The sequence below is a fragment of the Furipterus horrens genome, unplaced genomic scaffold, assembly GCF_987537825.1.
Source record: "Furipterus horrens unplaced genomic scaffold, mFurHor1.1.pri manual_scaffold_17, whole genome shotgun sequence".
Lineage (NCBI taxonomy): Eukaryota > Metazoa > Chordata > Mammalia > Chiroptera > Furipteridae > Furipterus > Furipterus horrens.
The window spans coordinates 39,667,259-39,692,375 of record NW_028327187.1 but is presented as its reverse complement, the minus strand read 5'-3'; the positions used below and the strand labels follow the sequence as shown (position 1 = coordinate 39,692,375).

General features: G+C 40.5%; 2 protein-coding genes across 2 annotated transcripts; one reads left to right on the top strand and one right to left on the bottom strand.

Moving 5' to 3' along the window:
* The first annotated feature begins 3,231 nt into the window (after positions 1-3,231).
* On the top strand, positions 3,232-11,055 carry PGRMC1 (progesterone receptor membrane component 1). The gene is made up of 3 exons (XM_090264972.1): positions 3,232-3,655; positions 7,126-7,281; positions 9,850-11,055. Exons 1-3 carry the CDS (start codon positions 3,331-3,333, stop codon positions 9,951-9,953), a joined length of 585 nt encoding a protein of 194 aa, XP_090121098.1. The 5' UTR covers positions 3,232-3,330; the 3' UTR covers positions 9,954-11,055.
* Positions 11,056-16,601: 5,546 nt separating this feature from the next.
* On the bottom strand, positions 16,602-24,650 carry LOC149990866 (A-kinase anchor protein 17B-like). Its single transcript, XM_090264903.1, has 5 exons — positions 23,889-24,650; positions 22,755-22,882; positions 20,873-21,104; positions 17,462-18,467; positions 16,602-17,209 (listed from the first exon to the last, which is right to left on the bottom strand). Exons 1-5 carry the CDS (start codon positions 24,639-24,641, stop codon positions 16,602-16,604), a joined length of 2,727 nt encoding a protein of 908 aa, XP_090121029.1. The 5' UTR covers positions 24,642-24,650.
* Positions 24,651-25,117: the final 467 nt, after the last annotated feature.

The window sequence follows — 25,117 nt, the reverse complement described above, 5'->3', positions numbered from 1 at the left end:
ATGTAACATTGTATATATTGATGGTGTACCACGTATTGATTTGATAAATTTATACTGCAGTATGGTTGCCTTTGTAGAGTTAGCTAATACCCCTCTCAGTGTCACATAATTATCATTTCTTCTACTGGTGGAAAGAATTCAGATCTAGTCTCTTAGCAACTTTTGTTGTCTATATTCACTGTACCATGTATTAGAGCTCCAAGACTTATTTATCAACTAGTTGTAAATTTGTACCTTATTTATCAACTAGTTGTAAATTTGTATCCTTAAACACCATGTGTCCAAGTCCTCTGCCCCCAAGCCCCTGGTAACCACCATTCCACTTTCTGGTCTTTTGAGTTGTTTGTGTGTTTTTTAGATTCCACATATAAAAGATATCATACAGTATTTGTATTTCTCTGTCTGACCACTTTTCTCCACTTTTAATAGTGGTTACATTTGAGAAGAGAGAATCAAGAGTGGGCAGAGGGGCTTCAATTTATCTTTTGAATCTTTCCATAGTTTGTGTCGTATTACCTTAAGTGAATGTGACTTTAAAAAGTTCCAACTGGGTTATCTGGGTAGAGCTAATGATTTGTTCTTATTTTTTACTTTGTATTTGTCTTTATTAGAATAAACACTGATTAATCATTTATTATTTTAAGAATTTCTCAGTTTGCTAATACAAAAATTTGTGTATGTGTGTGTGTGCGTCTGTGTGTGTGTATTTCACATGTCTGCAAGAATATAAACCAAACTGCTAATGTGTGGGCCTGATTTAAAGATTATTTGCGGTGTGGAAGAGGGAGATGTGTTTCATTTTTTACTTTATACACATGCATATTTTTTAAGTTTGTTATAGTGAACATGTATTACCTTTCTACACTTTTTCAGAAAAAAAATAATAAACTATCCCCCCCCCCGAGGTTAAAAGCGACATACGTTCATTGTGGAAAATGTAGAAAAATATAAAGAAGATACTAACAATCATAACAGTTAACATTTTAGAATGTTTCCTTTCAGGCTTCCTTTTTTGCATTTTTTACATAGTTGAGCTTATACTGTATATAGTTTTGTATCCTGTTTTGCTCTCAAGATGAAAACATAAGCATCTTCCCATGTCATGCTAATATTTGGGTGGCTGTGTCATACATTATTTTATGGTTTTGTCACAATTCAAGCCAAATAATTATCTATTTCTTGAAGTTGATCATTCAGGTTCTTTCCAGTTTTTCCACATTAAAAACAATTCTTTGGTGAGCATCTTAGTACTGAAATCTTTGCATTTCTGAGTATTTCCTTGGGATGGATTCTTAGAGGTGGAATTACTGGACCAAAGAGTAGATTTTTAAAAGTGGGAGTAATAAATAGAAAATATTTTTATGGATAACAAAAGATTATACTAATTTTTACTCACCCCAAAAGTGTGACAAGAGCCTCACCACTCTCTTGCCAGCATTGTATATCATTCCTTTTTTTTTCCTTTTCTCTTACCTATAGGAAAGTGGTCAGTGAGAGTGGCATTCCCATTTTTCATTGCCAGTGAGACTGAGCATTTCTCATATGCTTATTCACCATTGGTATCCCCTCTTCTGTGAGCTACCGATTTCTATTTTTGCCCATTTATTGACTAGAATCTTCTCGGTTTTCATACCAATTAAAATGAACTCTTAAAATATATCTATCTACGCTTTGCATATTGGTTGCAAATGAAAATATTTTTTCACAAGTTTGTTGGTTTGTAAAAATGTCTTGGCCATAAGGGTTTTTTTTTTTTTTTTCTTAAGGTAATTAGACTCTAAGTACAGCCGAGTTTGATCCTGTTTCCCTTTGATTAAAGTGAAGAAGTTTGACTAAAGATCTGAGAGGACCATTTCAGTTCATCCTAAATTTAGATCTGTGAAAAAAATGCATGGGCTGATTTCGAGACCATTCAGATCACATGCACTTTTAAATAGTTTAATAAGATGGGGTGGGGGCAGGGTGGAAGCAGCTTGTGCCAGAAATTTTTAGAATTCTGAGGTAAGAAGCCAATTTTCTCAATTATCCTGCGTGTTGGGAGGGGGAGTAAATTATGAGCAAGCGAACATAATTCCTGATGGAAAAGTACAGCTCTGGGCTGCAGATGTGGGCATGGCTTGGTTTTAATTATTTCCCCTCCTATCCTTTCTTCCGTTCCCCTCCCCCTGCCACAATAAAGAAGAAGGCCAGATTAAGACTCTAAGGGGTATAGACAGTCTCCGTAAGGCCTGCTCCTGTGCAGCCGGTTAGCACATCAAAGGCCGGATGAAATACCTAGAAAAAGGAACCAAACCTAAGACCATTTCAAACTCCTGCCTTCGACAGGGCTTCAGTACAGGGTTATTGTGATTGCCAAGGATTAGCTAAGCAGAATTCAAACAGAAGAACGCTGCCAAACAAAGAAAGTTAAATTATTATTCTAAGTACCCCCTCCTCAAAAAAAGAACAGCAACAGGACGTTGCATGCTGATGCGTTGGGACTAAGCAAATTAAGTGACTATAAAGAGTTTATAGTTTTCTGAGAATGAGCCCAGAGTAAATCAGGCGATTGGGTTTCCCCAGATAACTATGAGAGTTGTCTGAAGGGGGCCTGTGTACTGACTTCACCTATCCTGGGGGTTTCCGCCCCACAGCATCTAGGGGAAAGGTTTGATAAAGAGAGCAAAAGGGGGTTCCCAAGGTGAAAATGGGTAGGCTGGGTCTTGAAGATGGAAAAAGGAGCTCGAGGGATAAGTTTCCTGTTTCTATGAGAGTCTCGTGGTTCTGGGGGATGGCCTGGGAAAGAAATGGCTTCGAAATGGAAGGCAGAGGAGAATCCTAAAGCAAGAGAAATGGAGTCGGTCTTTGACGCGCAACAGGTGGTGGAGGGGGCCTCAGACAGAGCCCAGCAGAGTCAAGCCTCTCCGAGGGAGTTGGTGTATCAGGAGCTACTGGGATGCGTGGGAGCACTGTGCGCAGCGTCTCGGTGAGCCGCAGGATACGTGAGTATGGCGCCAGGAGGGGTCGGGGCCTCGCAGGTGAAGCAGAGGGTTGGACTCAGCTCTCCCAGCCGCAGGGGAGGCAGGGTCCGGCTAGGGGAGGGGAGCCACGATCCGCAGGAAGGTGAGGGGCCTGAGCTGGGCGGGGCCCTCCTCAGCCCGGCTGCGCGCATCCGCAGCTTTGGGAGACTCCGCCTATTTCAGCCCCGCCTCCGCCCCTCCTAGCCCCGCCTTCCCCCCATTAGTCCTTGTTCCCCTAGCACAGCGCGCCACTAGCTAGCGCGGAGAGGGAGGAGAAAGCAGCTTGTTCCGGAGCCTTCCCGAGTCCGGCCCAACCTTTGCTCCAGTGATCATGGCTGCCGAGGATGTGGTGGCGACGGGTGCCGACCCAAGCGAGTTAGAGGGCGGGTTGCTGAATGAGATTCTCACGTCGCCGCTCAACCTGCTGCTGCTCGGCCTCTGCATCTTCCTGCTGTACAAGATCGTGCGCGGGGACCAGCCGGCGGCCAGCAGCGACAGCGACGACGACGAGCCGCCCCCACTGCCCCGCCTGAGGCGGCGCGACTTCACCCCTGCTGAGCTGCGGCGCTTCGACGGCGTCCAGGACCCGCGCATACTCATGGCCATCAACGGCAAGGTGTTCGATGTGACCAAAGGCCGCAAGTTCTACGGGCCCGGTAAGACTGCCGGCCCTAGGGCGTGGAAACAAAAGAAGGGGCCCAGGCACAAGGATAAATCCGGGGGGGGCGAGGGGGGAGAGGGGCGCCCTAGGCGGGAGGGGGGGGGCGGAATGGCGACCGAGCCAGTGAGGGCGGGCAGGCAGAGAACCAGGCGGTGATGGCAGGGCGGCTTCCTGGGCAGGCTGGGGCAAGGGGCGCTGTAGAAGGTCTGCGGACCAGTGGGGGCACAGGTTCCCCGCCTCTCGCCGCCGGCATCTGGATGTGGGGTGTGTGGAGAGGCTGATGCTCTTAAGTCGGGGGTAGCTGGGTGAGATCACAAAGCTGGAAAAGGAGTGTGGGGGACACAGCAGAACGCGGTGTTAAGGGAGTTTCGAAGGTATCGGGTTTGGTGATTTCTGGAAGGAGGGGATGCCGGTGTTTAGGGCGGCATGGGGGAGGTGCGGGAGGAGGGAGGCCTAGCCTTGGAGAGGACGCGAAGGCTGATGACGCCAGGAGTAGCCATGGTGGAATGTGAGGGTGTGGGAGAAGAAAAGGGAGATGGGATTAGTAGCAGGTATGTAAGCATTGTACGTGGGAGCTGAGTGATGTGAGTGTGCGTTGTGTGTGTGTGTAGTCAGTGTATGTGGCTTGTCAGGCGTGCGCGTGCGTGCGCGTTTGGGCGCTTGGAGTATGGCATGTGTCAGGTATGTGTGTGGCGTGTGTGCGCGCGCGCTATGTTTAGCAGATAAGGAAAAGCTGGGCGGTGAACAAGGGAGGTTCCATAGGGAGAAAGGAGCTGGTTGAGGGAAGAATAAAGGCTGAATGTGGCAGACAATGGGAATGTAGCAAGGTGAGAAGGTAATGCAGTATTTTAGTCTAGCAGGAGAGAAAGGACTAGAAGCCAAAAATATTAAAAATGGAAGGAGGAAGAAGTGGGAGGATCCTGAGAAACAAAGAGGGTAGGGCTTTGAAAGCTGCTGGGTGTGGAGATTCAAGAAAAGCCAACCAGAAGGGAAATGAGGGGTGGAAGACTGCTGAGTTGTTGGAACGGGCTGGCTTGATGGAGCCTTTGAGATGAAGCTTTTCAAGCCAGGTTGGATCAGAATCACCTGATGCACCCGAGGGAAAATTACAGATTTTGGGCCTAATCACCATTCGAAGTCTCAGTAGGGAAGACCCCCAGGAATCTGCATTTAACGTGCTTCTTCAGGCCAATTCGAGATGCGGCCCGGTTTGGAAAGTCCTGCTAAATAAAATGCATATTTGCAGTGGAGGAGGAAGAGATTTTAGCTCCAATATGGACTCCTCTAAAGCCAGGGAGCTCAGTGAGTATGTACACACTGACCATACTCTTTTTCCCTGCTGCTCTGGAGAGAGGGAAGAGTATAGAAGGCTGCAGCAATCTGGCCATCCCCACTCCCACTTTGTTTTACCCTCCCAGTCCATCTAATCAAAATCAGATGTGTTAAGATTCTTAAGGAACTCTCCCACTTAGCAGTTTTTCCTTGTGCATCATTTAAAAGACATACCTGCTGCAGATGTGTAACTGTCAAGATAATTTGAAAGTCACACCTATAGTATTTGTCACTCAAGTGGCACACCAAGAGACATTATCAATAAACATAATCATGTAAATATCTGTTATTACTGAGTGATACCATAAAGTAGTCAAAACAGGTACATGAAGGGCATCATCAAATGATTTTAGTTTGCAAAGCCATTGAGAGGGGTGTAGGCCTGTGCAAAAAGCACAACTGGGAGTCAGGCAACCTGGGTTCTAGCCCTGGTTAGATCATTGACCAGTTGTGTGACCTGGTGCTAAGCCTTGTTCTCTCTGGGCTTTAATTACCCTTATTTAAAATGATAAGGGTGGCCCCCTGTGAGATCTCCCTTAAGTCTCTAACCTGCACTATCCTGTGGGCCATGAATATGTGACATTGTGAGGAAAGGATACTTTGCGTTACAAAGAATTCCTAACAATTATTCAAGTGCTTATTCTATGTATGGCACTTGTGTAAAGGTGCTGGGACTACGCAGTGAACAAATAAAAACCCCACAAATCTCTGCTTGTGGAACTTACATTATGAATATACATTCTGATGAATAATACATATTCTCCAAAGTCTTTTAATGCTTCTCTCAGACTGTGTTTTAAGTGTTCTGTGAACATAATTTCTGAAATGGTGAGACCCAAGTCAGTACAACTGGCCTATTTTCAAGCACTCGATGCTACCATTTCCATTAGAAAACTGAAGTGTTTTTTTTTTTTTTTTAACCTTTTCTGGTAGAAGTAGTACCATATAATGATGATTAGAAATAACCATTTTCAGGGGGAGGTGGGTGGAGCGGGGGAGAGAGAGCAAAGGGCGTAAAATGGGACAACTGTAATAGAACGACAATTTTAAAAAAAATTTTTAAATAAAATCACCATTTTCTTTGGAATCTTATTTGCGTTTAAAAGTTGATCATAAATTTCATCTAATTTATTTTGAAAATTGTAATGAATTGAGGTGTTAGCTGATCGGCCATACTGAAACTTGACTCACTCTTATACTTGGCATAGTGGTTACCTACAGACTTTTTAATGTCAGGGTTGCTACTCAACCTTTGGGGAAACACATTGTTTAAAGTACACTGAGTTCTTTTCATTTACTTGTGCAATATTTTAAATGAGTCTAAACATCCACTTAAAGTACCTACAGAATGATTCACTTCTCTCTTAGATAAAAGTTCAGCATAATATTATATATAATAGCATTCTAATGTTTTATAGGATTATTTTGTGCTATTGGTTCAGTCTCTATTTTCCATGAAAGTTTTAGGATTTTCTTTTTTTCTCTTCAAGCCCATCAAAAATAGTGACAGCTGATCTCTGCCATCTCTTCTTTATTGACTGAAGATTATGTAATGTGGATAGATTTCTGAACCACTGATAGTCATAAAAGAATTTCTCCTGCAGATGCCACGTTAATATTTAATGCAGTCTCACAATCAAAGATCTCTTAAGATACTTTCGACAATTATAAGGAAGTGTTCTCATTTACAAAAACCTCAGTGTATATTATCTTAAGAAACCATAATTTTCACTGGTGTGTAGCCCAGGTGCCTAGAGCAAAGCCAGGCTCCGGGTTCAGTCTCCTAAAGCTGAATTCTGACCTGTGTACTCAGTATTATCTTGGATCAGTGCCTACCAGCCCCCTCCCCAGGAGATAATCATTTATGCCTTTTTTATTAGCTATTTGAAAATCACAAGAAATGGATGATAATGTATAACATTTCGATTGTTGTTTAAAGTTTAATCACAACAGACCTTTTAGTATTCGCTACATAATCCAGAGTATCAACCTCACTTATGGTTTCCAAATGGAATTGGGTATTTCATAAGGGGGCTTTCTGTGTTGATGAGTAAGGAAGCCATTTTCTGTGTATGGACCAGAGAGAAATTAACTAATGAAGAATTGGTCTTTGGTTTTGCTTTGTTTTTAAAGAGGGGCCGTATGGGGTCTTTGCCGGAAGAGATGCATCCAGGGGCCTCGCCACATTTTGCCTGGATAAGGAAGCTCTGAAGGATGAGTATGATGACCTTTCTGACCTCACCCCTGCCCAGCAGGAGACCCTGAATGACTGGGACTCTCAGTTCACTTGTAAGCATTTTTTTTTCTAAATTGTGCCTGGATTGAATTTCGACCAGTAATGGGATTCAGGGCAGTCCAATAGTTATTGCTAAACAGCCTGAAACTTGGGAGCATTTTGATAGGCTCCTGAATCTTGGATGGATCAAGTTCATGGCTTGAAGTAATTGCAGCAGTGCTGAGTCACTTGCCATAGTGGCATACCAATATTTAGCTCATTCTCTATGGAAACTTGAGTTTCTGGTTTTTCAGATTTTGAAAGGTTTGCATAGATTCCACACTAGGATTTGGTAGTTGGTGTAAGGGGAAGGGAGAGTGGCCATCTAAGCTACAGAAAGGGGTTTTCACAAGTCCTCATTTGTAGAACTTGCCATTTAAAAGCAGCCCACATTTCTGTTGAAGAATGGGAGACTTGTATTCTACAAAACAGCTTCTCTTTGAATCTAATTGGGTCTAGCTATAGGCCTCATCTACAAATGATGCTTATAATGTGCCCAGCAACAATGGTGTCTGCATTTTAAAAAAGAAACAAAAGGAATCATTTGTTTCCTGGCTTCTAGGGGCTGTAGTCCTTGGGGAGAAGTAAGGTTGGAGGTTAAGTTCAAATTTTGAGCACTGAGAAACTGGCTTTTGTCAAACCTAAGTGTTTAGTTATTTCTTTAGCAATATTTCATTGCTAAGAATCTGAATAATAATCTTTCCCAGCTTTGAAACAGTATATAAAGACCATGATCATTTCTTTTAAGCAAGATTTTTTTCATTTAAAATGTGGTTTTTCTATTTGCTGTTTCCTATAATCAGTTAAACATAACTGGCTTTTTTGGCTAAATCCAACCATTTTCTTCAAAGGTAATGCTGACTTCAGAGAGAGGTCTTGGTTAATAATTAACCAGATATGACTCTACCTTTAGAGTTTGGATCCCAGGCAGACTAAGTATAGCTTTCAAGTCTAGAGGCAAGTCTTTTTACTTGGAAAACATAATTCAGCTATCGAAAAAAGTCCCCCATTTTTTGCATCCTCCAGATACCTTTGTAACAACAGATTCTTCTATATGAAACCAATGAGCCGTAATTTATAACTTAAAAAGCTTTATTTTCTAGGGCTTACTTTCATCGGTGGGGTAAGAAGTGTGAGTTTTCCCCTCTTGAACTAGTCCCAAATACTGTTGTGAAACTTCAGCTATACTTAGGGCTGGTGTGGATTCCCCTTAAGGCATTTCTCAAGTGCTACCTGGCTTTTGTCTTGCACAGACCCGAGCACCCTAGGGCCCTTTTTATGTTCACATAGGGAAGTTCCCATTGTTCCTGGTGATTATTTCACACAAAAGCAGGTCTGATTACCTGGTCAGACAGGTTGGGTACTCCTTTAATTTCTACCCATATTCAGAAAGAGGAGGCTATCCTTGTGTCCTCTGACATTGAGATGATTACCCCTGCATTATCTTGGCCACAGTGATCCAGCCATAATGGTGGTGGTGGTTTGCTGACTCCATCTCTTTCCAAGCCTTGCATTCCCGTTTATCCACTTAAATCTGTTTCCTCCACCATCTCCAGAGTTCTGCCTCCTTTACTACTACCTTTAACAACGTATAGCTTTTTCCTCTTGTTGGGGAAAATTTCCATCTTCTGTCTTCTCCATCTACTAGACTATTACCATTCTTTCCTTCCACTGTTAAACAACTGTCTAATAAGTGGTTGTTCCTAACCATTGTTCCATTAACTCTCTATATCCCCTTACTCCCAACAACATGGTTTCTATCCCCACAATTTGATTGAACTTTCTCAGGTTTCCAAGGACCTGCTTCTTGCCAATAGTAACTTCTCCAGTCCTTGTAATGTCATGTTCCCCACTAGAGCCCCCATTTTGATCCATGGAATCTCTAGTTTTCACTTCATTAACTCATGTTTCCAGTTCTCCTTTAAATTATTGCATAGTCTTCCCTTTCCTCTCCCACACTGACATCCCCCACTACTGCTCTTGTTCCTTCAAATGCCTGCCGGCCTCCTGGTCACCATTTCCTAGTCTTTCCTTACTGTAATCTGTCCTCAACACAACAGTGATACTGTTGTTGCCAAGCACTATTTTTCTTGGTGATACCTTTGTCATAAACCTCCATAGCCCTTTGCCACCTGTAGGATAAGCCCAAACTCCTCAGGCTGGCTTTCCATATCCTTCGTAATATTTCCCCACACTACTTAGCCAACCTTAACTCCTACTGTGCTCCTGGCGACTGGGTCTCTTTATTGCTTCTCAGATATGTTCTTTCTCACTTGCATGCCTTTGTATGTGGTGGTTTCATTTTCTGAAAACCCCTCCCCAAATCCTTCTGCACATTTACTAAAGCGTATTCTAATTTAGAAAGCTTGTTATAGCCTTCTAAAAATGCAACTCATTTGAACACTCATTGTCACACATCGCTACCTGTTTTATATTTCTGTCTTCTGAACAAAGCTCTTTTAGAAGCCCGATGTGTTGCTGAGTAAATCTCAGGCCTCTAATAAAAACTTTAATGTGAACTGTGGTAGTGATTTCCCATCAAGCATGAGAATGGTCATTTGTGTTTTCTTCTCTACCTCCAGTCAAGTATCATCATGTGGGCAAACTGCTGAAGGAGGGAGAGGAGCCTACCGTGTACTCAGATGAGGAAGAACCAAAAGATGAGAATACTCGGAAAAACGATTAAAGCATTCAGTGGAAGCATATCTATTTTTGTATTTTGCAGAACCATTTGTAACATTCCAGTCTGTCTTTAAAATGTGGTGATTTCAATATTTAGAAAAGTTTTGAACTTGCTGTAAAATTTTTTTAATTAACATCACTAGTGACACTGATAAAATTAACTTAGAATGCATGATGATTGTGTGTCATAAATCCAGAAAGTGAACTACAGTGCTGTAATATGAATATGAGTACTGTTTTTCTTCTACCTGTAGTTAGTACAGGCTGAATTTAACTTTGTTTTTCCTGAAAGACAGGTTAAGACTTGGGTATTTCTCCCAAACAGGTAGAAATGTAAAATGTGCAAGCAACAACAAAGGATCAGCTTTTAGCCATGATTTCTCAATTGACTTAAAGCAAATCTGCAGTGTCCCAAAGGCTTTGATATTCATTAAAGAGAGCTAACCAGGAAGAAAACGAAATCTCAAAGCTAGGCTTAGTTAGAAGAAATACATGGTTTCTAGGGGGCATCATTGTCCTTCTTCAGACACTTGGACACCCTCACTAACAGTTATCTACAGTGAGGATTAAAACATGATTTGAACATTCAGAAGAAAGCTTTGGGGAGAATCAGCTGGCCTGCCTAAAAACCTAAATACATGAAGACTGTAGGACTATTCCCAATCTCCATATTCATGGTGGGATTATTTTGCGTGATTTGACATGAGGGGCATAGAAAACAGATGCTTGCTCTCCTAAGAGCCTGCACACACCCCTGAATAATGAGGAAACTACACATCACTAGCCAAGTGGTTTTTGAAAAAAAGTATATTCGTAAGGTAACAGTTAACTCGTGTTGCAAAAACTAGAGCCACTGCAAGAGTAGTAGTCAAGTGTCTAGGTCTTTGATATTGTCTTATGGTTAACAATAAACTTAGCTTAAGTAGACTGTACAGTTTGAATTTGTAAAAGTATTATGTGAACAACTAGTAAGGTTTCAAACTCCTGTAATTGTAGTTGAATAGTATTTTCCTTGTATTTTCTTGTGAACCATGTTTAATGGTTTTACCTCAAATCAGAAAACAAAATGAAGTGCTTTGGTCAGTTAATAAAATGGTTTTACCCAATATGTTGTGAGGTTTTTTTATTTAAACAATCTAAGGAACCAGAATTAAGTAATTTTAGTTTAATCCTAAGAGTTTCACTTTTGAGTTGTTCTGTTTTGGTTTTTTTTTTTGTATTCCAAAATGAGTAAAGGGGCAAAACTATAGAAACCTCCCACCACAAACCAAATACCAGCTGTCTTATTAAGAAATACTACATTGGGCCCTGACTGGTATGGCTCAGTTTGGGTTGGGCATTGTCCCACAAAGCAAAAGGATGGTTGTTGGTTTGATCCTGGGTCATGGGTTTGGTCCCAGGTTGGTGTGAGTATGCGAGGCAACTGATCAATGTTTCTTTCTCACATCAGTATTTCCTTCTATCTCTTCCCCCTTCCCCCTGCTCCCTTCCCCTCTCCAAACTTAATAAAATCTTTTTAAAAATAATGGATTGAATTGATATTTTGTGACTTGTCAAATTCTGCCTCTTTAAATCAGAACTTTCTAAACTTAAACACAGACCTCCATTTAGGTTTATATGTAGTAAGGACAAAGGAATACTTTAAGCACTGGCTGGGTGGCTTGGTTGGAGTGTTGTCCCATATACCAAAACGTTTTGGGTTCGATCCCCAGTCAGGGAATGTATGAGAGCAACCAATCGATGTTCCTCTCGGGTGGATCTCTCTCTGCCTCGCTTCCTCTCTCTCAAATCAATGAGGATTTTAAAACTTAATTTTTTGCTCCATAAGACGCACTTTTTTTCCCAAAAAAGTGGTGGCAGGGGGTATCTGAGCGTCTTATGGAGCAAATATTGTGTCACAGACCGTTATGTGTATTACCTGACCTGTCAGCGGTGGCGACAGCTATTAAAAGGAAGCAGTGGGCCCATGTGAAACCCCTGGGGATGCTTAAATGTCCCACTTTACTGCTGAATCTCAGGGCATCCGGTCAGTATGAAGATAGCGAAGAGAGTGATATCAGTGATTGTGAACAACTGAGCTTCATAACTTCTGACACCAGCGATGATGAGTTCTTGGGGTTCCCAGAAAACTAGAAGAGTACTTGAACCTTAAAGTCTCCTCATTTGTTAATGACAGTGATGATGGTTCGTAATACCGCTGTTGACTGCTGTTCACTTTACATGATTGAAATATTGCTATATTAAATATTTTAGTACACTATTTGGTTCAAAATATTTTTTTCTTGTTTTCCTCCTCTAAACCTGGGTGCGTCTTATGGTCAGGTGTGTCTTATAGTGCGAAAAATACAGTAGTTTTGTTTTAATATACCATCTGATCAGGAAAGTAATCAGGAATCCTTAGAGTAGCAAAGTTAATTCACTTCATGTCAAAAGGGGGATATCAGATTTGGCATATACAGTCAGTTGTATAAACAGACAACCAGTTACTCTGAATATTAGTGTTTTGCTCTTTTAATGTTTAATGTTGGCAAGTTTTATCCCAAGGTATGTACTTCATGAACCAAAGAGGGTTCACAGTCTTGCATGTTTTATGTTAAACCATATTATTACCTGGTTTTGTTTTTAAATGTGCCCTTTCCCCCAACTAGGTTTCAGTCAACATATGATCAAGCTGCCTGTTTTGTGCCAGGCAACTGGTTATACCACCATATGCTTTGGGAAAAGGGTGGGAAAGAGAAGAACTTGGGCCATGTTTGTAGCCTGAAATCTCATTTAGATGTTAAGATTAGGCTACTCCTTTTACAAAGTTAAACGGCTTTGTCTGATGGCAAGAGGAAAACATCCAGAGTCTGATTAAAGCTTAAATCCCAAATAGCCTTATTTCCCTTCATTCAGAACCAAATCAGCACTATTGATTACATGTAAAAGGATATTACTATCAGGTAGGACTGATCTAAAAACTTCACAAATCCAGTTCACATATTCATAGGCCATTTTGCATAAAAGGCTCCATTCAAGAAGATGAGTGAGCCACCATGGGTCAGTGGGGAAAATGTCAGGTGAACATGTTTGCTCTCCACCTGCTTTCGTCCAACTCCTGCAGAGACACTGTTCCAGTACCAGTGTCTCTGGGTCCTAAGCAGCATTCTTCAAGTGTTTTCAGTATCTGTCCAAATCTGTGAGTTCTCTAAATTTGTCACATTCACCTTACCTCAGAGGGCCAAACTTATGCAGACCTGAGATCCAAAAAACATGTCCATACAGCCCTTGCTGTTTCAGAAGGAGCTCTTTGAACCCAACAAGGACCCTTTCAGCTTTCAAGTGCCCAGACTGAACTCTAAGTTATAGTCTGCCTTCCTTATATAAATAATACTTAGAGGCAGTTTGCTGTACATTTCATGTGAAAACACAGTTAACTCATGAATGGTCAAAGACTAATTATAAGGCCCCTAACTTCTCTGACTAGACTCCCCATCCCACAGCCACACTTGTTTTGGGACATTGTATAACTTTCTTTCACCAAGGGCTGAAGGGATGAGAGATACCATGGAGTCCACTTGTTACTTTTCCATAGCACTGATAAAACCTTGGCTGGAGGGAGAAGAGTCTTAAGTCCCAATATCATAATTTCAATTTATCCAGAATAAAACTGGTTTTATGATCTCTAACAGTCAATTCCCATAAACTAGCAAGCATCATTGAGGGAAAAGTTGCACAGAAACAACACTGAAACTACACATGTATATTTTCCTAGAAAATGTTATTGTAGATGTGCAACATTCCAGCCAATAGTAGTGAATGAACCATGACTCTATTTACTATGACAATTTTATTTTTAATTTATCTGAAAATTAAACATGTATTATTTCTCTAACAACACAAATGAGAAAAAGGATCAGTAACTTCAGTGCAAGGCAACATACTATAGGTAGAAACTTACCCCCATCTTGGAATTTATTTAAAAGTTAACAATTTTAAACTGTCTTGCAACACATTTATTTGGTTGTTATTTTTTTAATTACCGGTTTGCATTGCTTTCTACCTGAGAAATTCAAACAAATTGAACAAAAACACATTGACAAATTTTGAGCTTTCTTAAAACACTATCCATAGCACATACAAGGAAAAACATGAGAACACCTATTTAAAATGACAGCTTAAAGTTCAGGCCTTACTTAATAGGACATAGAAAAAAGATATGAGAAAATACTTTTGCCCCAGTTAATTAAATAACAGCACAGCAAAGAATAACACTGTTAATTAATAGAAAGTGATGACAATATTGTCAGTTCTATTCATTCTTTGCTAAGCTATTCAGATGAAAAGTTCAATTATTCTCTTTCTCACTTAAGTTCTACACAAAAAAAGAGGTTTACTCAAATCTAAACTGTGTTGCCATAAGACATAAAAACCCAAGGTTGTACAGAAAGTAAATATAAAACCAGTATTTTTACTTTCTTTTAGGTCCCAGGATGGTATATAGTTAGGAAACAAAACAAAATAAGACAGAAATATTACATAGATGTGACTTAGCACCAGTTCTATTATACAAAAACAAAAAAATGCACATGCTGTTTTAGGCAATTTATTTTTTATTATTTTATGTGTTTATGAGCAACAAATTGCTTCCATGACTAAAATTTCTGCCAAGAAAAAATTATCACATAACAAGAAATTGAGATTTTTTTTTTCAAAACAAGCATAGCTGCTTTCCATAACGTTCTTTGTTTCAATGGCATGAAACATGAAAAAATAAGGAGGCAGGGTCTCAGTTTCTGAAAGTTGTCTGACATAATACAAGCCATTAATAGTTTAAAAATCTGCTTGGATAACAGTACTTTGAACGTTAATAGTCATTACTAGTCTTCATACGAGAAAAGGCATTCACCCATAGCAATTTTTCAGATTTGACAAACCAAACCTAGTTTCGATGGCAGTCACTGAATTGAAAGTGGAATTGAAGACGAGAGAGTGAACAAATCATTTGTTGGTTATTATCTTGATGGTAAACATAATCTGCTTTGTTACATTAATTTCTGAACTTTTGCACATATTAGCATATCTCTTTTTAATGTGATTAGAAGAAATCGATGAAACAATACATGGTTATCACCTCAGGTAAATTACAAGATTTTTTAGCCCCTTGAAGTATCAGGTTGCTCAAGGGGCTGGTTTTGAGCACACATTGTGCCTTGTCATTCTGGGCAACCACGTGGACTGGCATTCTACCTTGGTTTTACCCAGGTACTTTTCTATCAAGTTAAGTCTATTGGAAATAAATCATGTGATATGAAAATGTTGCCTTCCAATACTTCCATGAATTAAAATCACCTTTTCCTGCTGCTGGTAGTCTAATCCCATTGATGTCTTCAATTGCTAAGTCACGTATAGCTTTGTTAGGGGAAAATGGTCATCTACTGCCCCTGAGGTCCTAAATCCAATATAAGGCAGAATGAATCAGCCAAGCTTTCGATAGAACATGCACTGCATTAACTTGTAAGTCTTTACAAATCTATAAAATATCTCAATTTAAAAACATATTCAACAAGTCCAAAACCAGTAGGTAGGAAGATAAATTGCTATGTTAAGAGTTTATAAATTCTGTACACATACAACTTTCCCTAGCTAGAAAACTATGGGCATTGCCCTTGACTCTTCCTAACTCCGTGGCATTATTGAGTATTGAGGAGGCACTTGTTACTGTATAATAAAAGTCATTTGGGGGATATTCAGTGGCTTTTTACAAACTGTCACCCAACCTTGAGCATTACATAACCTGAAATGGAATACTGTCATCTTCTCTGTTCCCAAGTGCCATTATTGGTGCCCAAGGATCTTTCAATATCTCCTTTTGCAAATCCTACTGGTTGTACCACTTCAATCCTGTTGCTTTTCTACGCTGGAATGACATGAGGTTCTTCAAAAATAATTCTCCAAATTGTCCACTGTCCCTCTAAGCCTCAAAGGATAGTCGGAGCCCCTTTTAGATTCTTCTTCTAAGACACTGTTTCTAAAGGGACAATTCTTTGATCATTATGAACATATTAATAAGGTTAATTTCCTTCTAATGGGTGCTCATGAAACCATCTAATGTCATGAAGAAGTCTATGTTCTAGCTGTTGTTTCATTTCTTTTATCTATAGTTGTTTCTAGATAGATGGAAGTGAGGAAAGTTTGTTGTACATGGTGTTCTGATCAAAGAATATGTAAAAAGATCGTTATCCACCACTGTCCTCTTTGAAGATAAATGATACTAAATGATGACCTTATGATAGTTAAAGGACCAGAGGCTTTATCTCAATGCCTCAAAATGTTAATTTGCTCCTTCACTGGTCAAATTAAAGTTGCAGTTGAACTGTACAAATGTGGATTCTTGGATCAAAAAGTTCTGCAAGTAAATTGTTTTACCGAGCTTCAGAAACTGGTCGTTTTGTATCTCCAAAGCTTGCCAACACACCTGCAGTGATTTTGACCTATATTTTATAATTTGACAAGGAAAAAAAGGTTTTTCATTTGAACTTGTTCAAGGTTTTAAATATTGCTCTCTAGCTGTTGTTGCTAACTACATCGCTATATTTTGTTTTAAGTGTTCTTCTTGCAAATTGTTTATTGTGAATAAGGGTGTTCCTGATCTAAGAGACCTTCAAAACATTTAAAAATATGAAGAACTAGTGTAATTTCCTAAATTATAGCTTCTAGAGTCAATGTGCTCCTGACTGTTAGATCTAATACGATAACTATCAGAAGTCAGGATGAAATCTGTAGAATTCTCATGTCCTTTGAAACTTATTGCAGCCTGGTTATATTCTGATTTCGGCAGAATCCCTCTTCTTTGGGGAAAATGGCTCGAAGCGAAAGCATTAGCACATTTTAATGATATTGTTGGCACAGGAAAGGGCCCGTAGTTAATTTTCTGGTCAAATGTGTTATCACTAAACTTCCTCCTCTTTCTTGTGATGTTTTCTAATAGGCCACTGGAACTGGATTTGTGGTAGTTGCCCTGATAAACTGAGTTTCTGGGGGCTAGCTTTTCCTCTTTTTTGCTGTTGCTCTTCTTGGCTCTCATGGAATTTTCATCCTCAAGCTGTGAACATTTCTGTTCATATTTGGACCTCTTACTTGGCTTCCTAAGCTTGTATTTAGAGCATTTCTCCTCCCCCAAATGTTTCCACTTTGAATACAAGGTAGACTGACTTGATTTAATTTCTTGAATGTAAGTGATGATCGCATTAGTATCATGAGTTCCTCTTTCTGGGGTACCTTCATATGTTGTCACAGATTCCCCTTTCTCCGTTTTGTTTATGGCAAGGTCTTCACTGAACAATTCAGAACCATTACTAATTACCTTGAACAATTCTGCCAACTTCAAGTCTGCTGTCCTTTTCAGTGAGGAACTTTGGCTTTGACTTCTGGATTTGGAATCTTTGACCTGGTAAGCATGGGTCTTTTCCAACAGATAGTGATTATAAGTGATGATATCATTAGTATCAAGAGCTCCTCTTTCTGGGGTACTTTCATATGTGGCCACAGATTTCACTTTCTCTGTTTTGTTTATGATAAAGTCTTTACTAAACCATTCAGAATCATTACTAATTACCTTGAACAATTCTGTCAACTTCAAGTCTGCTGACCTTTTCAGTGAGGAACCTTGGCTTTGACTTCTGGATTTGGAATCTTTGACTTGGTAAGCATGGGTCTTTTCCAACAGATAGCCCTTTGCATCAGTTGGAGTCAACTGGTCATGAGCCTCACTGGCTGTATCCTTGCAATGATTTTTAAACTCCTTAGGACATTTTTTGACATAATCCACTTTTGGTCTATTTTGTGGTTTATGCAGCACAGGATCCTGACTATGAATCTTTACCCAGTAATCATCTTGAACCTGTTCTCTCCGTTGCAGGTTTTGCATTTGGCTCAATCTGGTTGAGTGACAATTATACTTTCTCAAATTGACTTGAAATCCATTTCCCTTAGCATGGACAGACCTCTGCCACTTACATGTGCTCGTTGGGTCACTTGGTTCTAGGCAAACAGAGGGATATTTTGGAGTATGATAATAATGGTTTAATAGAAAGTCAATAAAGTCATATGTTTCATAGATTTTTTTTTTCTTGCCATGGTCTCTCTCAGATAATTTGGAAGGATAGTAGTATTCATTAGAACTGAGGTGGTCTTCTTTCACAATAGATTGATCTCGAATTAATGAAATTTGCAAAGTAGTCTGGTCAGAGTAAAAACTGTGATTGTATCCACTGATTAATAATTCCCCAGTTTTCTCTTTTCTAACTAAATAACTTCTTTCTTTCCTCCAACAGTAGTGGGAAGATTTCTGTAATTGAGTTTTCTTTATTTTTTGGTTTTGTTTATTGGCAGCCTGATATCTTAGCATTTTCTCCTGATTTTGAAGGTATTGAGCATTTAAATCTTCTTTCTTCAGAGGTTCCAATGTGTTCCTCAGACCATAATTAGCTTTAGGGCCTGCAACATCTACCTCCTGTGGGTTAAACTGTGTGGATTCCTTTAAAAAAAAAAAGGTTAAAATCTGACATAAAAAAACTAAACATTAAAAATTTCAAATAAAATTGTGATTTCTGACATTGTTGTAAGAGGTTTCTAACAATACGTAGCATAGATTCAAATTAGGAACAACATTGCACTGAGGAAGCAGGAGACATTAACACTAAATGTCTCAATCTAATATGAGCTGCTTTTACTAGGTCTGTGCCCATCCTTATGTTACAAGGCACCATGGTTTAAATACCTTCAAAGCACATGACTCTTTTCATTTGTTCACAAACTGGGGATATGAAGGAGAATAAGAAATGGTGGCTAGCCCTCCTAGAAAATTCTAAAACAAGAAAAGACTGGTGGGTAAAATGTGGATCTGCAAGAGAGTCAACAGGCTTAAAAGATAGCCTATTTTTCTGTTTTTCATTCCAGCTTCATCCTATGGATTGCAGGTGAGGGTATCTCTGCCTACCCTCAGTCAGAGACAACACAGCAAGCAGGAAATGTGGCCATGATAATGGTTCTGTCTGTGGTGCTGTCTACTCTGCACAACCACAGAGCAGGTGAAAGGTGCTGCCCACAGTCCCACCCTGCCAGAAGAGTTTATAGCGTACTTCTACTGATACCTGGTAGAAACCAGGGTTCAGGACTGTTACAGAAACAGGGGAGTCCAAAAACAAACCCCAGAGTTTGCGGCTGGGAGATAGGGAGCAGGAAGCAGCTTTCAGGATGCCCTTGCATGCCTGGAGCTAGTAGCTGGAAACATTGTTGCAAAGATCCGCTTTACTTCTAAGACTCAGGAAGATGGGAGGGATCTTGGACTGTGGGCTGGTACAGAAGAAGCAGACAGAGCCTACATAGGGTTCTGTGAATGGTCAGGACGGTTTGCAACACCCACTGCAGGAGAGGACGCAGGGGGAGAGAGGAGGCAGGGAGGAAGAGAAGCAGCTGCGGGCATTTTTGGGCTGGCTCTGGCTCTAGGAGGCTCTCTCTCTCAGGCTCTCTCTGGCCCTCACGCCCTCACTCTCTGGCTCTTGTGGGCTCCCTCCATGTGGCTTGGAGAAGGGGTCTCCAGGCCGCTTTAAGAGGCTCTCGCCATGCAGTTTTGAGAAGCAGGGGAGATCCATGTGGTTTGCAGGAAGAAGGCAGTTTGCGAGGAGGCTGAGAATCCAGGCGGTCCTGCATTGAGAGCTGGAGGGCACCACAGCACAGAAAGGACCTCCCCAATCAGAACTGAGTGATTGGCAGCCGCTGGTAAAGCTGAACTGTGCCTAGGAAGTAGGGAAACGGTGTTTCTGACTTTCCTAAGACTGGCCAGGTCTGGGAGGGGGAGGCAGGACTATGTGTAAATAAACAATTCTTTTTCTTTTCACCAAACTCTGGTATTAAGAGTTATAATTCTGGCGGCGGGCAATCGGACCCCTAACTAAACAACCCGTGGGTTCTGTTTCAATCGGAGCAGCCCAGGGGTTCTGTTACAGTACTTACCCATTACCTGGGATTAGAATGTGGAGACTGCATAATCAGCATAAGATATCAGTGGGGTCAAGAATTAGGCATCACACATATTTAAAGAGATAAAATCTTTAAGAGGAGTCATCCTTGGTGGTCATTAAGGTAAACTAAAAAATATCCAGCTAGCCTTATTGTAAATGGAAACGTAATTTCTTTCTGATCCTGATTTCACTGATTGTTCACACTAATGAGAAAAAGACTAAGACTACAGATATACATTAAATCAACTCTGTCTACTAATGTCACTTACTCTTTGTACAGTATTAAAAAAATACTGAATATGGATTTTTAAATGAACAGTTTTGGAGCCTTTCTGACCTTTACTCTGCTGAATCTGGTTATCTTTAGGTCAGTAAGTGGGGAAACAAGAACTTCTAAAAATGAAACTTTCCAAACAAAACAATTGCTCTGCGATGTGAGAAATTCCTTAGCAAATACTCTAAGACTAGACTAACATGAGCTTGCTATACAAAGTTATCTGTTCAAAGCTTTCCCTTCTCATTCAAATCTGTTCCAGAAAAATGGACAAGTAAAGTTAATGGAAGACTGCAAAACACCCACACCATCCATTTCTCCCCCCTGCTAGTTTCTGTTACATCCATTAGGAACTTAGATAAGTAGATACACTAGCAATATTGCGCTGGGTAAAACGATCCCGAAGTTTAGCAGCACAAAGTATGTGTGACAGTTGGCAAGGGTTAGACACTACTCCTTGAGAAAATTTGGGTACCCTTAATGTAAACCTACAATTGGGGTTATTAGAGATCAGCCTATTGAAAATAAACCCCAATGAATACAATGTGTCTTTCATGGAATCGATTTTAAATAGGTGACTGCTTAACTGGAAGGGATGTGTCTCAGAAAGAAACTGAACAACGAACGAATGGGAAAGAGCCTTACTGCAATTTTCCTCAGGAGCACCAGTAGCAACCAAATGGCCTCCACCCGCCTCTGAGCCAGAAGGAACTTCCTCTCCTCCCACTCCTCCGAAGAGTTGGGCTCCCAAGACGCCTCAGCTTTGGCTCTGTCCCACTTCCTTTGCCGATGTCTGTCCCTTTCCTTCAGGGCTCGTCTCCTGACCTTGGCCTTCTTCCTCTTTTCCTGGGCTTTCCTCTCCTCCTCCTTTCTTTTTCTGGACAACGATTAAAGGTCAACCATTCAAAAGGTATTTATTCGGCATTTGCTCTCCTCCCCACTCCTTCACCACTGTGCGTGGGGAGGGGAGGGAGACAACATGGACAAACAACAGATTATTTAGCTTTCCAGGAATCTTTCACTGCTCACCCCAGGGCTTGACAGAGGCAACTGAAGGTAAAAGACACTGTGGCACATCCATAAAAGGGGAAAGACACATGATTGAGTTGATCAGTTAGAAGCATGTACAGGAGACCTTATACAGAGAATACCAAAAAAATACTACAGATTTCAAAGGAAGAGCCTCTAGCCTCACTTTCTCACACCACAAGCAGGGACTACTACACCAACTTTCACAGTGATAATTTTTTTGTTTGTTTTTTGAGATCAAAACCTTCCATGAGCTGGTTTCACATAGGCAAATAAAGGTAAGTCAAAGTACTCATAAAATCTTAAGTGTGAAAACTGGTCTTTTGAACATATTATACAACACAGTACACCAGCATAAAAACACACTGGCTTAGAAGAATATGGGCTTTTCTTTTACTGCTGTTTTCTGAAAATTTAAATTGTTTTGGTTAAGTCCCTATGGAAACACGGGGGAAGACCAAAAATGGACAATTATCTGAGTAAGAACTTAGCCAAAAGCCAGAGGGTTATCTCAGCTGTGGGTTCAGTCCAGAAATTGTGGGGGGTGGATAGTTGCATTGACTAGGCATAACTTCTGGCCAAGTTTCACATATGTCACCTCAAGTAACTCCTATCACCTCACCAGCCAAAAAAGTGAGAGGCACAACAAGGAAGGACACTCTTTATCTCCCTTCTTGAATGGCTATAATTTACATGAAATACTGGAAGAATAAACATGCAAGGGGAGGGGCCAGGAGGTAAAACTGGTTTTCAGAGTCCTGAAGTCATGGCCTATTCGTACCTTCTTGGAGAACCTTTGACAATCCAATAGCCCTTTCTAGTCTCAAGCTCCTAAATTGGGAAGCAATGATAAGCTCAAAGAAATAAAGGTGGAGTCTCCTTAAATTCTCAGAAAGAACTTAGGCCAACAAGAAAATAGTCCCAACAAATCAATCCATGCCTTCTTGTCTATGGGTTAGTTTGAATATTGACCATCCTATAGAAGAAAACCTTCTCTACACCTAAAAAGAGGTTTTTTGTTTTGTTTTGTTTTAAACATTTTAGATTGGCAGGCTATGTAGAAGTTGGTAAATTTTAAAAATTTTCCAGCTAGAATTTTCACTATAAAAGTTCCTGGCCTTTTTTAAAAATCACTTTCCAGACAGTTTAATCTGGCTAGTCCCACTATTTTTCATTATTTGTTCTCCCTAACAAGGATACTTTCTTTAAAAGTCTCTTGTTGAGGGGGGAGCAATGGGGGAAAAATGGGACAACTGTAATTGAATAACAAAAAATAAAATTAAAAAAAAAGTCTCTTGTTTTCAATTGTTTTTGTCGTTTTGGTTTTGTAACAGCACAGTTGAAAGACTGCAGATTTTTATGGAGTTTTTCAATCTGAACCAATTCCTGCCTGCCTCCCCACCTCAATGTAATCTAACAAGTCTAGCCATTCACTCAAAGGGATAAGTACATAAATCAAAAGCTAAAAAACCCTCTTTGTTAAAGTTGGTCTCCTTACCTTTCAGCTTCTTCCTCTTCTCTCTTCTCCTTTCTCCTTTCTTCTTCCAGCTCTTGTAATTTTAGCCTTTCTTGATTTCTCCTCCTTATAGCTCCTTCACTGAAGTGTTTGGTGTTATCAAACATAACCTGCTCCCAAACATTTCATTTTCATTAGACAAGTTTGCCAGTATTTCTCAAGCCAGAGAAATAAAGCTAATATGGGCACTGTCAGTTTAAAACCCAAAGAAATTAAAAATGTTCTCTCTGTATCCCAGTACCCATACCCTTCTACTGCTTCTCAGAAGCCTTCAAACAGTATTGTGGGTTCCAGAATCTTCTTTGGCAGAACTTTGAGGAGTTTACTTCATAGTCATAAGAGATGTCACAATGCTATTAAAGGCACAGGCTCTTATAGGCACAAGCTGGGCAGTGGTACGTGGGTGGTCATAGTGTTTGCTATATATTTTGCTTGACTGAATAGCTCATACTTTTAAAATGTACATTTTAACATAAGTAGGTTCACACATAACACACATACACACATTCATACATAGGAAGCTACTTAAGTTAAAAGTCCAAATTCATGTTAAAGATTAATTTAGAGAAAAAGAAAGGTTTAGCAGCATCTTTTTCTCTGCTGGATTAAGATTTCCAGATGAGTAAACATTCCGATATCAGTGAGGTGACATGACTGGACAGACAGGCTGATTTTGAAAGGAAAGAATCCAAATTTATTGGGATTATGTTTTAGCAATCTACCTGACAAACAGCTTGACAATATAAGTTGTGATCCCAATAATAGAGAGTAAACTGTTTTCCTTGTGATTTCAGACTGCACGTATTCCTCTCTCTCAGCAACTTGTCAAGTAGAATAAGCACATGAGATACTTCCGTAAGAGCCATGAAGCATCCCTTAATGCCCTCAAGAACTTAGGGCACAGCCCCAGGTTATATCAACAACCACTTTAAAACCCCAGCTGGCAGCATGCCTGATAGAAAAACATTATTCAAATTCAGATTATTTTTCTTCCTAAACTTCCACTTATTAATGACAATGCAAATCTTTACATGAGCTATTGATCAGAGCCTAGCTTTTACTTAGTTAGGCCCACATGAATAGTGGGAAATTCAAGAAACTCTGGCTACTTCTTACCTTAATGTTACATGCCAGGGCTTTTCCATCATCCCCTTTAAGCATCAGCTTCATTCCCCGAAGGGACTCCATGGCTTTTATGAAGTCAGTTGACTCCTGGTACTGTATAAAGGCCTCAAACATCTGCAAGCCGAAGCTAAAACCCCCAAAGCTTCCACCAGTCATCACCTCTCTGTAGGGGTCAAGCATAGGGATATCTACATTCTTGATCTTTCCAAAACTTTCAAAGACCACCCTAAGGATCTCTTCACATGGCTTCTCCCCACTGGAACCTTTAGGTGCAAACCACTTGCAGGGCAAACCTTGAAAATGTATGGAATCTGGGCTCTTATTGTGGTCCAGCTCATCAGCCCCGTCACTTGATCGGGCCTCCTGTTCCTTGGGTAAGTGCTCCCACTCTCCCTGGGCATCTGTAGCCACTACTTTTAAGTCTGTTTTCAAACCATTTAGCTTGATGATCTTCCCATGCAACTTTGCCTTCAGGATCTGAACCAAACTTTGTGTTTCAGCTTCCCCTTCGAATCGGATGAAATTCTTCGTACTCTTGGAGAGCCGAACTGTGGTGAACTGATCAGGGCAAATCAGGCTCTTCAGCTGGTCAAGAACTTCCCAGTTTGAGAAAGGCCTCATGGGTTCTGTATTCTCTGGGAGCAATACATTGATCATCAATTTTGCTATGGGCTTGAGGTAGAGGTGCTGAGCTGCACAGAGCTCTGTTGCCTCAGAGTTATCATATACCACTGTGACCATCATCGTATCCTCAGGAAACCTTAGAGGGTGAAAGGGAACATTTTCAAACAAATGGAGCAAAACACAAACTTGGACTTTGAATGGTGCTAGCATTTGCTGGACTTAGGTAATATTAAGATGAAAAAGCAAAGCCATAGCTGGTGTGACACAGGGGTTTGAGTGTCTTCCCACAAGCCAAAAGGGTGCAGTCAATTCCCGGTCAGGGCACAGGCTGGGGCTGTGGGCCAGGTCCATGGTTAGTGGCATGTGAAAAGCAATCAATTCATGTATCTTTCGCACATCGATGTTTCTCTTCCTCTTTCTACCTCCCTTCCCCTCTCTCCGAAAAAAAAGAAATAAAATCTTTTAAAAAAGACAGTAGCTTAAATTTATTTAATGTGTTTTAGATGTTTCAAAGATTTTCCATATACTGTCTCAGTTTCCTTAACTCTAAAAGAGAAATAATAGGATTTCAGGGAGGATGAAATGAATGAGTACAT